At 42.0% G+C, this 15558-nt stretch overlaps 1 protein-coding gene across 12 annotated transcripts in view; it reads left to right on the top strand.

The window, feature by feature from the left end:
* The window catches only part of MEF2A (myocyte enhancer factor 2A), a 139220-nt gene extending 133433 nt beyond the window's left edge, over window positions 1-5787 (top strand). For all 12 annotated transcript variants that reach the window (XM_044279427.1, XM_044279424.1, XM_044279420.1 and 9 more), the window contains one exon: window positions 2266-5787. In XM_044279427.1, the coding sequence (XP_044135362.1) occupies window positions 2266-2614 (349 nt within the window). In that variant the 3' untranslated portion in view covers window positions 2615-5787. The remainder of the gene's footprint in view (window positions 1-2265) is intronic.
* The last annotated feature ends 9771 nt before the right edge of the window (window positions 5788-15558 follow it).

The raw sequence follows: 15558 nt of genomic DNA, 5'->3' as shown, positions 1-15558 counted from the left end.
TGTCATTTTTATTTTTTTATAAACTGTACAACTCAATTAAAAAACAAACTGAAATCTTTTAGGTGGAGGGAAGAAAATAAAATAAAAAACACTAAAATAATGTGGGGATGTAGCTGTGTTCAGAATTAAGCAATCATATTCAAAATCATGTTACATAGGAGTCGGCATATACCTGCCATCATTTAAAGTGCCTCTGATTAACCCCAAATAAAGTTCAGCTGCTCTAGTTGGTCTTTTCTGAAATGGAGTTAGTCGCATCCCACAGCAAAAGCCATGGTCCACAGAGAGCTTCCAAAGCATCAGAGGGATCTTATTGTTAAAAGTATCAGTCAGGAGAAGGGTACAAAAGAATTTCCAAGGCATTAGATATACCATGGAACACAGTGAAGACAGTCATCGTCAAGTGGAGAAAATATGGCACAACAGTGACATTACCAAGAACTGGATGTTCCTCCAAAATTGATTAAAAGACGAGAAGAAAATTGGTCTGGGAGGCAACCAAGAGGCCAACAGCAACATTAAAGGAGCTGTAGGAATATCTGGCAAGTACTGGCTGTGTGGTACATGTGACAACAATCTCCCGTATTCTTCATATGTCTGGGCTATGGGGTAGAGTGGCAAGACGAAAGTCTTTTCTTACGAAGAAAAACATCCAAGCCAGGCTACATTTTGCAAAAACACATCTGAAGTCTCCCAAAAGTATGTGGGAAAAGGTGTTATGGTCTGATGAAACCAAGGTTGAACTTTTTGGCCATAATTCCAAAAGATATGTTTGCCCCCCCCAAAACAACACTGAACATCACCAAAAGAACACCATACCCACAGTGAAGCATGGTGGTGGCAGCATCATGCCAAGGGGCTGTTTTTCTTCAGGAACTGGGGCCTTAGTTAAGCTAGAGGGAATTATGAACAGTTCCAAATACCAGTCAATATTGGCACAAAACCTTCAGGCTTCTGCTAGAAAGCTGAACATGAAGAGGAACTTCATCTTTCAGCATGACAACGACCCAAAGCATACATCCAAATGAACAAAGCAATGGCTTCACCAGAAGAAGATTAAAGTTTTGGAATGGACCAGCCAGAGCCCAGACCTGAATCCAATTGAAAATCTGTGGGATGATCTGAAGAGGGCTGTGCACAGGAGATGCCCTCGCAATCTGACAGATTTGGAGTGTTTTTGCCAAGAAGAGTGGGTAAATCTTGCCAAGTCAAAATGTGCCATGCTGATAGACTCATACCCAAAAAGACCGAGGGCTGTAATAAAATCAAAAGGTGCTTCAACAAAGTATTAGTTTAAGGGTGTGCACATTTATACAACCATATTATTTTATGTTTCTATTTTATCTTCCCTCTACCTAAAAGATTTCAGTTTGTTTTTCAATTGAGTTGTAGAGTTTATAGGTCACATTAAAGGTGGAAAAAGTTCTGAAATGATTTATCTTCTTTTTTTACATCACAGAAACCTGACATTTTAACAGGGGTGTGTAGACTTCTTATATCTGCTGTATCTCTACCGTCCCCATTATATTAATGGGTAATTACTAGGGATGAGCAAACCCGAACTTTACCGGGTTCGGTGTTCGGGTGGGTTAAGAAAACGGAATATAACAGAATTCATAGACTGAATGCAAAACGGAAGCCTTTAAGAGGTACTCCATATTGATCCGTCATAATAGTAGTCTATGGCCAAGCATAACAGATCCGTCTGGGATCCTTTATGCAGGATTTTGTTTTCCGTCCTGCATAACGGAAACCAGACGGATCCGTTATGCTTGGCCATAGACTTCTATTATGACGGTTCAAAACTGAATGTCTCTTTAAAGGCTTCCGTTTTGCATTCAGTCAACCAATTCCGTTTTACTAACCCACTCGAACTCCGAACCCAGTGAAGTCCTGGTTCGTTCATCCCTGGTAATGACTACATATAGTAGTCATTAGGTATACCACATATAGGCTCAGCCTGAGCACAGCATTACTGTATTTTTTAGTTGAGATGGCCACATAGGTACACATAATACACCAAAACTGAAATAAAATGAATGGAGCCAAGTTGGATGTGTGTGGCACACCTACTGTTTCCACCAGGACCGTTTGTTGGAGTAGCACAAAATAACATCTGCGAAAAGTAGTGCAGACTAGTGAGCTGTAGTGGTTGTCATGACCTTTATATTACATATACAGTACTAGTGTATGACTGTCCTGTTAAGCTCCTTGTGGCCTGTTTGTTGGTGGTTTAAGTGACTGGTCTCTGTATTCTCTCCACAGGGCGGGTGGGCAATTATCTCAGGGTTCAAACTTATCTATAAGTACCAACCAAAATGTCAACATAAAGTCAGAGCCAATATCCCCTCCCCGTGACAGGGTCACATCATCTGGATTCACTCATCAACAGCAGCAGCAGCAGCAGCAGCATCATCAACACCAAGCCCGTCCAGAAATGGGGCGATCGCCCGTGGACAGCCTAAGCAGCTCCAGCAGTTCCTACGATGGAAGTGACCGAGAGGATGTCCGGAATGATTTCCACTCCCCTGTCGGTATGGGACGGAATTCCAATAATGATGACAGGGACAGTCCCTCCATGAAGCGCATGAGAATGGATGCCTGGGTGACATAGAGACCACTTTCCCCTCTTCAGTGGCAAAGTCCCCAGCATATCACAAAACTTTTCCAGAGGATGCAAAACCCTTATATATAAGCAAATCTATATATAAACGTATAGAGAGAAAGAAGTATGTCACACACGCACAAGGGCCATCTTTTGTGTGTTTCTGTGAGCTCGCTTGTGTTTGTCACAAATCAATCAGGTACCTGCTGCAATGACTGTACACAGACCTACAACTTTATCTGGCAATGTGGCACGTGGCGTGTGAAAAAGAACTTCCTTTTCTGGAGGAAAAAAATAAAACCTTGTGTGTCTAGTACTGTACCAGATTCAGACTGCAATAGTAAAGGGGTGTTAGGGTTGGGGGTAGTGAGCTGCTTCTCCCTCTAGTTCAGTGCCGTGTTGTAAGACCCTTTACCACCTCAGCCGACTCTCTCTTATATAATGGGGTCCTGCGAAAACAAAAGAATAGCAAGGCAGTTTGTGTGTTTGGCCCAGATGAGTTAAAGACGTGGCTTTGTAGCAGGAATGAAAGCAGGAAACTAAAGAAAGCAATATTGTATATGACAATGTTTTACCCCTCACAACCATGCCTAGATCCCCTCACAAATGGAGAACATGAAGGGCTTAAGCCACACAATCTATTTTTGCACGTGCAACACAAAAAAAAAAAAATGTACAAGGGAAGAAAATGGGGGTTCAGCTTCTAAAGTGTGTGACTTACCGAATAAATGAATATGGGGGGGGAGGGGCAAGCATGAGAATTTTTATTATTATTATTTTTTTTTTTTTAAAGATCTATACGCCTGCGGGAGGCATTAAAAAGTAATATATTAAGTTATAATTGGGATATGTTTCAGAGCATTTCTTTTTACATTCATACCTTGAAGAACAGATAGATAAGTGATTTTAGCTTGTGTATATTTTATATTATTAAGGAAAAAGAATAAATCAATACCCTTATGAATTAATGACTATATATAAAGTTCTATACTTTTGAATATGTTCCGCAATGAATTATTTATATAAACCAAAGCTGTATGTTTGAGCTTCTTTTGTAGGCGGTAGCTCTAAATGGTTATTTCATGATTTTTATAGTTATTTTGTGTTTTTGAGTTTGTTTTTTTGCTTTTACTGGTAAAACTAAAAGTAAAACTAAGATAAATAATAATGCAACGACTACAGAGAGAGAAACAAGCCATGCTATACATATATACTTGTATGTGTAAATTAAACTTTGAGCCAAACTTGTTATTTGTATATAGCATCCTAAATATTCACCACAGGGTGTAAGTACCAATGTATTGTATGTTCACCAAATGAAATCTTTAACAATCGGACTGCTGCCAACTTGAACAGAAAAAGGCAATATCCTAGTAGAAGAGTATTCAGTGTGTAATGTACAGTTTTGTCAGATATGCTGTATTCCCCTTTGGGTATTAATTGCTAGTACTGTTACTGCACAGCTCCAGTCTTTTTGGAGAGTTGTATAAGATTTTGTTTTTGTGCGATTCACAGTGGTGTGGTTTATTATATATATTTTTTATCTAAATGAGTTCACAGATGCTCCATATGCAGCAATGTGGCAAATAATCATAGGGATCAAGTCCTAGAGAATGGCGTAACTGTATAATTCTACCTTATTCAGCAATGTTTAATTGGGTAATGGGAGGGTGCACAGGATCTTGTAATCTGAAGGGGGTGGGCAATAGCAGAAGAGAGGACGACCTAGCACAGGGGGCATTTCACAACTTGGTTACATAAAACATTAAGGGGGGTTGTCAAGGATTAGACGATAATAGCTGCTTTATTGCAAAGACGGCGTGGCATCGGCCTGTAAGAAGTTTGTGGTATCGTGGAATGAACAGGGTGTGGCACTCTGTTTGCAGCTCCTCTAAAGGGGGTTTCCAGGTATTGATGAGGATGACCTATTCTCAGGATAGGTCATCATTATCAGAGGGGTTAAGTCCTGGCTCCTTCACCGTTCCAACTGTTACAGGGAGCCGCCATGCTCCCCAGAGCTCTATTGAACACAGCTGGCTCCTGGCAGATCTCCAAGCAGTGTTGTACATTGTATAGCGGCTGTGCTTTGTATCGAAGCTCACTGCATTCACTGCAATGTAGCGGAGTTACAACTTAGGCCATGTGACCCTTTTACGGTGTCTCCACATGACCTAGTAAGACCCCCCCACGCTCTAATATTGATGACCTATCCTGAGGATTGGATCAATATAAATTTCTGGGTAACCCCTTTAATCCCTAAAGTGTGGTTACCTACAGTTTGTTTTTTCAAAAAATGCTGCGTTATTTTATTTTTAAGCAAAAACATTATAGTCAGATGCCGGCAGTAGTTGGGATAGGTTTAGTAGATGGTAAAATGGCAGATTTTGGCCAGACTCTTATGCCGCAAAGAGGAGAGATCCTATTCTAGTCAATAAGGTCCGGCAGTGAACAGCAATATCTGGTTAGGTCCCATCCGGTGAACTCTGGCAGGCTGTTCTTTGCCGGAACAGCTTGCTGGATCCATTTGACAGACGTGTAAACCTTACAATAAATTAGCAAATGCCCACCAAACACTGCCTTTTTTGTAGTGTCGTTTTAAGACATTTTCCCATAGACTTCATTATAGAAAAAAAGTTGGGGGGGGGGAAAAAAAACGGTGATTAAAAAACACTTGAATGTCATGGTATTTTTACAAGCCATATATACGTCAAGCAGCATAATAAAAGCCATATTCATCTAGTGTGAATAAAGTATGTGCTGCAGATTTTACTGCAGGTTATTTCTATGGAGAAGAAAAAACTTTTAAAAGGTTATTTCTCTCTCCTGCTATGATTAAGAAATTTTTTTTTAAATGGTTCACCATCTATCTTCTGTACTGTAGAGTCGCAAACTGAAGATATAACTTCTTATATTCGGAAGAACTTTCAAGTATATAACATGGCTGTGATGTCATGTGATTACTACTAAGAACATTTCCCCCTAATCAAAAAATGACCTGCAAATCTACGTGTAGCTTTCTATAGATCCACACTGGTAAATGCGCAAGAAATCTCCCAGTGATTCTCATCCCAGTAGTAATTACTGAAAAAAACTGTTTATATTGATTAGTAGAGATGAGCGAATTTCCGCTTATGAAATTCGTTCACACTTCGTTTGGTAGTAAAGGGTGAATTGCGTTATGGATTCCGTTACCACGGACCATAACGCAATTCTATGACAGAATGCATAACGGAATGCCTTTAGAGACATTCCGTCATAATAGAAGTCTATGGGCTGCAAAACCGATTTGTCCAGTTTTCGTTATGCAGGGGAGTCCTCTCCTGCATAACGGAAACGTGACGGATCCGTTATGCAGGCCATAGACTTCTATTATAACGGAATGCCTCTAAAGGCATTCCATTATGCATTCCGTTGTAGAATTGCGTTATGGTGCGTGGTAACGGAATCCATAACGCAATTCACCTTTTACCACCAAAGTGTGAACGCATTTCATAATATGAAATTCGCTCATCTATCTTGATTAGTTCTAAACCTAAAATGTTTTTAACTATTATAGTTTCCTTTTAAAATGGACAACTAATAATTGTTCACACAGACTTGGTTTTAATGGAAAACTTAGATTGAATGGGTTCACACCCTCCTCCCCAGTCTCCTGCCACTCCCCAAGTTCCTTGCCTGTCTCTACTTTCTGGTTCCTCTCAACATAGGAAACGTGACTCCTTCAGCCAGTCAAACAACTTAATAAAACTCCTTTCTTTATACGTTGCCTATGTTTTGGATCCAAAATATAAAATGTGCGCCCAAAACTGGGCGTGAACAAGTCGTCTTCTGATATAGACGGGTGGATATTGTGATGTCGGAGCTGCCCTTAGTGTCTAACTCCATAACCCATTTAGTGGGTGTACAAACACAGCTCCACCATTCTCTAACTGAGGGTGGGTTAAAAGTAAAGCTAATGTCCACATGCATTTTTTTGCAGGTAAGCAGAAATTTTATCTGTGAATGAGCACGTACCTTAACAATCATTAGAGAGATGTGGCAATTTGCTTTAAAGCCGCACATCGTGGTTGTATTTGCCTGTACTGCAGGGGGTTTGCCTTTTAAGGGCCTATTACAGTGCCCGATTTTCAGGCCAATTATTGGGAACATGCATACTTAACAATCGTTCCCTAGAAACTGGCTTGTGTGATTGTGCTGCGGAACGGCCAATAAATGAGTAAACGCTTGTTTGTCAAATAATTTCTCATTGCAGAATAAAAGCTCCTCAGTTATTGGAAGCACATCGCCCTGTGTAATCACTGCCGATGATCACTACAACTGAATGGGGAAGGAATGATTACAGTAGTAGTTGTTACTCCCCCCATATACTTTGCATTGGCTAATGTAACAGACCAATGCAAACTAGAGCCGATCTGTGCGTTTGGTCTCCGATCAGTGCTCCTCCCGCCTCAACATCGGACAGTCTAATAGGACAATTAGGCCTCATGCAGTCCATTATATTACAGATTTGTCTGATTACACGTTCATAATACAGTGGTCCATGTGCCTCCCATTTTATTTGGAGGCGTTCTCTTCCTACAAGCCTCACAGATGCACCATATACACGGACAAAATGTAGGTCCACAGGTCCTCTTTGCCGGACAATGTTTGTTCACACAACATTGTAGGATAAAGTGCGATTGGATAAAGAAAAGGGACTCCTGTCAACGGCAAAGGTTTTGTGTTCTGTCTGCCTGATGCAACAACTTAAAAAAAAAATTGTTATTGATGATTTGCCACATTGCTGCGCTTAACGTGTCTGTGAACGACATTGTATAGGGGTCGTTACGTGATGGACTCCTCATTCTTCTCGTGAGTATAATTATACATGGTGAGACCCCCCCCCCCCCCCCCCCTTACTGTCTATTATCTTGTGTGCCTTAAGAAAATGGCTGAGCTGACTGTATTCTTGTCCTATGCAGATGATTCCTGTTTAGCCGTGCTACTCAGAGCAGTGACCAGTGAGCTGCTTTTATGGGCCAGAGATCAAACCGTATTCAAGTGACCGATTCACATTTCATCACAATAAGCCCCCGTACCCTACCTTCAGTATGACATCGGCGTCACTACATTTTGCATCTTTACATTAACAAGTAGGATTGAGAGAGATGCAGGTTCCTTGTGAAGCCCAATTTCTATACAAGAGTCAAGTTTCTGGGCCTACTTCCATCTGTAGGAATAATGAGGGCAGTCAGGCCGTATTCACATTAAGTTCATTGCAATATGTATGGCGTGCAGCTTAAAGAATGCTACGGTATATATTCCTCAGCAATGTGCAGCTGCATGCCCATAAAAATGTGTACGTCTGCCACAGACTCCCAAAAAATAACAACGTATGCTGGATACTTGGTTTTAAAGGGTCCGATTGCTTTGAAAAGCGTAGCTAATACAATAATAAAAAAACAGTATGCAACCATTTATATGTCAAGCAACCCAAAGGGACATAACTATTGTCATACTGTATGTCTGGCCCACATCGCAGTACATTTTGATATAGCCCATACACATGGTGTAAATGGAGCCTAAACTACACCAGAGGGAGAGCTTTATCAAACTGGTGTAAAGGAAAACTGGCTTAGTTGCCATAGCAGCCAATCGGATTCCACCTTTTATTTTCCAAAGAAGCTCTGAAAAATAAAAGGTGGAATCCGCTTGGTTGCTATGGCAACTAACCCGGTTTTCCTTTACACCAGTTTTAATAAATCTGCCCATTTGGGTCTGAGCATTGACCCTCAGATTTGCGTCTGGCTTGTATGCATATTATTCCCCATGTCCCATATGTCATTAGAGGATACTAATGTGCTAGGCCTGATTTCACATTTCCGGATTCAGGAGGTGGGTCTCGGACTGGCTGTTGCCGGAACTCTCAGCATTGTAATGATCTATGACGTTGTGAGTTCGTCATTTAACATGCGTTCAGACTGGGACATACGTCCAGAATCCTGACATGTGAATCCAGCCTTCTGGACCGAATTCACTGCTATGTCTTTACAGTGTATTAAATGAGATTTTCCTATCAATTTGTCACCCATTGTCCTCCAGCTGTTGTGGAACTACAACTCTCATCATTGTATCGGTTCTAGAAATACTTGGCTAAACGCCATGCTTTGTTGGCAAGTTTCAATGAATTTTTTCTACCAATATTTTTTTTCCTGGTTAGTGTTAATTCCTTGATGCAGTGTAAATGGTGGTATCCACCATCTCAACATTGGCCTGCTTAACACCTCGGGGGCTATTATTGTTTTTATAATTGCGTTTTACTCATAAAAATCATATATTCATTCGGTCTTTATTAAAAAAAAAATTAGCTGTTCTGTCACAAAGGGTTAACTGTTTTTCTGTGTGAATAGTACTTTTTTTACTTTCAGTTTGTACTAGTCATTTAATATTTCTTATCTCTAAATTATGAAAAGGTCATAAACACTTATTTAAGCCACATTCTTAGACCTCATGCACACAGACTTTTTTTTTCCGGTCCGCAAAAAATGACTTGAATGGGTCCGTGAACCATTGTCCGTGAAAAAAATAGGACAGGTCATATTTTTTTCACGGACTGGAAACACGGATCACGGACGTGGATTAATTTTTGGTTAATTTTCCTTTTTTTTTTTGGGGTCCGCTGAAAAAAAAACTGAACAACGGGCGCGGATGCACACAACGGTCGTGTGCATGAGGCCTTATCGGTAAGCTAGAATTAAGCTATAATATTTATGAGGTCAGAGATAAGGAGCTGTCAGCTGAGCTGCCTGATGGAGCAGAGTGAAAATTCAGATCCTGTTACTAGAGAAACTCAAGGCTGCACAAAGACACTGGTAAAAATATATATATATTTTTTTTTATAAAGACCAATTGAAAAAATATTTTTAGCTCAAAATGAGTACAATGCAATAATAAAATAAATTGGTGTACATAGCCTTTAAAGTGTTCTTCCCACCTCAGCTGTTCATGGCTGAGATGGGAACAACCAAAGTAAGCGCTGCTCTCGCTGTGCTACACTGCTTGCTTAGTTCCCATTCGCTGCTATGGAAAACAATGAAGAGCAGCCCTGCTAGGCCACATCCATAGCTCCGGCTGGCGATTACTCAGGTTACTCCTATCTTGGCCATGAAAGGTTGAGATAGGAATAACCCTTTAAGACCTACTGCACACAAAGTTCACTCTTTGTACATCAAAATGGGTATTAGTACTGAACAAATGAATTTGTACAGCCAAATAATTTTTGGGGATCGGCAGCGCATTTGATAATTTTAGATGGTGGTTATATGACATTTTTTGTGGATTGAACACGGACCCGTTAATTTCTATGGGTCCACAAAAAATGCAGATGGCACACGGATGTCATCCACGTGCTGTCTGTCTCCATGTGGCTGTGCCGCCAACCCAAATAACATGTCCTATTTTTGTCCATTTTGTGGACAAGAATTAGGCGTTTTAACAATAGGCCCTGTGGAAAGTGCGGCATCCACACGGCCTGTATTGGTATATTGCGGATCTGTGGTTTGCAAACCACAAAATACATGCGGTCGTGTGCATGTTGCCTTGGTGTCTGAAAACCACCCACTACCCCACAGTTGATTCTACTGCATAAAACTAAGATTATATAACATCACCAAAGTTAGAACCCATACTGGTTTTAAATCTTTAAAACAACCCCAAAATTCTGGCATTATTAATGGCAAGTGTGAAACTGGACTAATTGGTCTTGTATCAGTGCATCCAGAAGTGTTCATTAACATTCTTCATATCTAGTCTCTCAAAATTTCCCCCAAAATCCACTTTCCACTATTGTTGTACTAGTTTTACACCAGCTGGACGACTCTGGCTTGCCAGAAATGACAACATTGGACTCCTTTTAAATACTCTATGTTGTAATGTGGCAGTAAGGATAACTAGAGATTTCCATCGGTTCCATTGCTTTATTGTCTTTGATGCGTCCTATATCTGCACACAAGATATACATAGTAAACATGGAATTTTTTTTACTGTTTTTAACAATATAAAGCGGCTGGGAAACCATTCAATGACATCCAGACTCCTTACGTAAATCACAAAGCAAACCTTCATGTACAGCAATGGTGACCTGTTTGCATTAATAAATAGATATTGTCACTAATTTGTTGTCCGTGGTTTGCCGACTATAAATGGCGACAGAAGCTGGACTTTGTCGCAGTCACTTTAGGGTAAAGGGAATTAAAATATTGAACTTGTGAGAACTGACTTCATGGGTGTGTTATTTTCTCTTTATTATACATAATGGATATACTTGTGACTTTTGTTGAATGGTTATAAAAAGAATAGAGATTGTAAAATATTTGTATCCTGCATTCACTGAAGTAAATATAATGGCTTTTATTGTGCACTCCATCCTGGACTGTGTCATCTTTCCAATAGTGTGAGCTTTCTGTGCAGTGGAAAGGTAAACCAAGGCAGCTATGTTGAGCTTTATTTGTTTTACGGCTTTGTGCGACATATATTTGGTGCCAAGAACGTAAACACAACCTTCTCCGGACCTGCCTGTTTTAGTAAATACTTGTATTCTCTAGGCAATACAGTTCTGAGGCATCTATTCTTATCACATTATGTTGGGTTGTTCTATTAATCCTGCTATAAATGAAGGTACAACTGGGTGTTACTAGTTTGGGGAGCTGCACACTGAGATTGTCTGTCTGATCAGTGCAGACAGTATCAGACTGTGCAGGGACACCTCCCCAACTGGTAACAACCATTTGTACCTTTATTCATAAACTTCTAGCAGGAATAAGAGAGGAGTGGCACAACATACATTAATAAGGAAATATGCTCCAGAATAATTTCACAGGGAATGTAAGGCCTCTTTTAGGCTACTTTCACACCTGCGCTTTTCCTTTCCGCTATTGAGATCCGTCATAGGATTGGGGACAAAACTAAACTGAATGAAATGGCGTGCACCAGAATACATTCCGTTCCGTTTGGTTGCATCCCTATCGCGGACAGAATAACGCTGCAAGCAGCATTTTTATGTCCGCGATGTGGTGCGGGGAGCAAGACGGATCCATCATGACACGCAATGTAAGTCTATGGTGACTGATCCGTTTTCTCGGACACAAAAGAAAACAGATCCGTCCCCCATTGATTTACAGTGGTTTTAGAGACTGATTCGTCTTAGGGCTCCTTCACGCTTGCGGCAGGACGGATCTGGCAGGCTGGTCTCTGTCTGATCCGTCCTTCCGCTGTTTCGCCGGACCGCCGCTCCATCCCCATTGACTATAATGGGGACGGGGGCTGAGCTATGGCGGTGCACGGCGAAAGCCGCTGGACTAAAAAGTCGGACATGCAGGACTTTTTAGTCCGGCAGCTTTCGCCGTGCTGCGCCGGAGCTCAGCCCCCGTCCCCATTATAGTCAATGGGGACGGAGCGGCGGCTCGGCGAAACAGCGGAAGGACCGATCCGACAGGGAGCCCAGCCTGCCGGATCCGTCGTGCCGCAAGTGTGAAGGAGCCCTTAGCTATTTTAATAATACAACCGTATCCATCCTGATGATAGGTCAGGATACAGGCTGGATGCTATGCCTTCACAACACTCATCGAATCCGGAAGGAAATCTTCTATAGAAAAACTATCCAAATTTTCAGTAACCATTTGTTTTGAGTGGCAGTCTTCTCAAGGTAGATTGTTAGAACAGTCCTATCCTATGCTGTATCAGAACCCAATTCATTTAAAAACTATGTTAAGATTATCAGCTCTGTCTCACTGTGAAATGTATTGCCTCCACAGAGGCCTTTCCGAAGTTTCAGCAAATATCGCGAGACTTACTTCGTCTCTCCTCTATCACACGTCACTTTATTTATTTGCATAAATTACTGTATCAAAATACAAAGCTGAACTCTGCTTTGTTAATGAGGCACGGAGGCAAGTTTTGCTTGGTATTTTGATACGGAGCCGATATTCTTAACGTTTTTAAGAGAATCTGTTTTGGATACAGCAACCCTAATCAATATACATATAAAGGAATTGAAATTCCATCACCTGAAGGTCTAGTCTACATCATGAGTGGTGTAATTGAGATATTTCACTCTAGGGCTCTCACACCTTATGAAAAATGCCATACCTGCAGTTTAGTTCAAACTAACTTTGCTCACCATAGCATGCTATGGTGTTCTACTCTAGGGTGCTGCTGACAGCCACCTTAGGGTGGCTGCACAATTTATGTGCAGAAAATCCACATGTAAATCTGCATTATATCACATTTCCCTTGCGCCCATGACAGCACCCTTGAGAGACCGCCTCCATCCAGGACAGGAAACAGGAACTTTCGTGGAGAGCTCATAAGGAGGAGCATGGCCCTGAGACCACCAGTTCCTGTTTCCTGTCCTAGACAGAAGACTGTTCGTGGAGAAGAGGAGAAAGCTAGGCTGCAGGGCCCCTGAGGATTATATCAAAGTGGGGTTACCTGTTCCGGCGTAAGTCTCCTCTAGGAGCCGCCGGCCGGAGTCTGGTGCCTGCTGCTGGGGTCTGGCTTACGCCGCGCTGGCCGCTACTCTGCAGTCCCCGGCGCACTGAGATGTGCGTTCGGCACGCTGGTCCTTCCTGACAGTGTTCAGGCGGGCCGGGGCCTCCTCCTCACCTCGCGCTCGGGGAAGGGGGGGGGGGAACAAATCTCGCGATCCAAGCGAGATCCGGGTCTCGGTCGAGACTTCCGGTATTTGGAACGCATGTAGCGTGCGTTCCGGAAGTAGGAAGTGCCTTCTCCTACTTAGGGCCGCAGAGGGTTTTCAGCAGGACCCGACCGAGGGGATTGGACCCACAGGCGCACGGTCAGCAGCAGCCCAGCCAGCCAGCCTTATAGGAAGCCAGTTTTCCTTTGGATCCTGGGAGTCACTCTATCCCACAGCAGCATGGAGGAGGAGAGTGCCCAACGCGCCGATCAGCAGGAGGGTCATGAGAGCAGATCGGTACTCCTGGTGGGGTAAGGGGGATCATTCCCCATCACTTATTTCTTTTTAGTCAGGCTAAATCTCCTTTTCCCTCTTTTCCTTCTTACATTTTAGACTATAAAAGAGGGCCCTAGAAAGGCAATTTCAAAGACCAGAGGGAAGGAATGTGCCGTCTGTAAAAGGAAACTGGCCCCCTCTTGGTTGAAAAAACTATGTCAATGTTGCATTGAGAAACTAGTGGAGGAGGAGTCCCCATCCCTTCTGCAGAGTATTAGGGAGATGGTGAAGACAGAGGTCTCGGATTCCTTGAAAGATTTCAAGAAGAGCTTTCCCTCTGTAGCCTCAACCTCCCTTGGAACCAGATCAGGCACGGCTAATAAATCTGACTCGGATCCTTTAGAAGATAGTGATACAGGAGAAATCCTAGATAGCCTAGACTCGTCCCAGGATGAAGAATCCACGGGCAGGCCACTTTTCTCCCCGGATGATACGGAAGCTTTACTAAAAGCAGTTCGTGCGACCATTAAAGTAGACTAATCCAAAGACCCAAAATCCGTTCAGGATATCATGTTTGGAGACCTCGGGCAGAAAAAATCTAGAGTGTTTCCCGTAAACGAGAATATAAAGTTTTTAATACAGAAGGAATGGAAAAAAACCCGATAAAAAATTTTTTGTCCCAAAAAATTTGAAAAGGAAGTATCCCTTTGACAAGGCAGACTCAGTAAACTGGGACAGACCTCCTAAATTGGATGCACCTGTTGCAAAAATCTCTAAAAAATCGGCCCTACCGTTTGAGGACTTGGGTTCTCTTAAAGACCCTACGGATAAGCGAGCAGAGGTTTACCTAAAAAAAAAGTTTGGGAGACCTCAGCTCAAGCGTTCAAACCAAATATTGCCGCCACATCCACTGCTAGGTCTCTGAAATTATGGCTAGAAGAATTAGAATCTCACATTCAGAATAAGACCCCGAGAGATCAATTGTTAGCCGTTTTTCCCACTCTACTTAAGGCGGTAGACTTTATTTCTGACGCATCGGCAGATGCTTTAAAATTAAATGCTAGGTCAGCTGCTCTTTCAAATTCAGCCAGACGAGCTATTTTGCTAAAAGGATGGTCGGGAGACACTGGATCTAAAAATAAGCTTTGCGCAATTCCTTGTCAGGGCGATTATCTTTTTGGGTCCGTCTTAGACGACCTTTTGGATAAAGCCTCGGACAATAAAAAAGGATTCCCTGTCTCCAGACCCCCGAAAAAACGTTTTTTTTGCAAAAACAAGAAGGATTTTTTTAGGGGGCAGAGGAAAGACTTCAGAGCAGACAACAAGAATAGGAAAAGCAAGGGGTTCCTCTTCAGTTCCCAATCCTCCTCAACCTCTAAACCATCACAGCAATGACTGTTTCTCTCCTGTGGGTGGCAGACTTTCTCTCTTCCTTTACGCTTGGGAAAAAAATCTCCTCAAGTCCCTGGATTTTAAGCGTTATAAAGGAAGGGTTTTGTCTAGAGTTTGTCTCCCACCCACCGGACAGATTCAAAATTACAAATTTTCTAGGAAACCCGGGAAAAAATCTAGCTTTATAACAGGAGATTGCGTCCCTACTTCGAAAGAATGTTCTAATTCCGGTGCCAGAGGCGGAGAAAGGTGGGGGTTTCTACTCTTCCCTTTTTCTGGTCCCCAAACCGGATGGAACATTCAGAACTATCATAAATCTAAAGGATTTAAATCAATTCCTCTCTTACAAAAAATTCAGAATGGAGTCGATCCAATCAGTTGTAAAACATCTTTTCAGGGGCTGTTTCATGGCTACGATAGATGTAAGAGATGCGTACTATCACATCCCTATTCGACTAGACTGTCAAAAATTTCTCAGAGTCGCTGTTTCAATAGGAGGTCGCATTCAGCACCTACAATATACAGCCCTTCCCTTTGGGATTTCTCAAGCTCCCAGACTATTCACGAAAGTCATGGCTCATATAAGGGAAAGAGACATTCTAGTGATTCCTTA

Source organism: Bufo gargarizans, chromosome 2, assembly GCF_014858855.1.
Source record: "Bufo gargarizans isolate SCDJY-AF-19 chromosome 2, ASM1485885v1, whole genome shotgun sequence".
Taxonomy (NCBI): domain Eukaryota; kingdom Metazoa; phylum Chordata; class Amphibia; order Anura; family Bufonidae; genus Bufo; species Bufo gargarizans.
The sequence above is the reverse complement of the archived record's forward strand: the minus strand, read 5'-3'. Positions and strand labels throughout refer to the sequence as shown.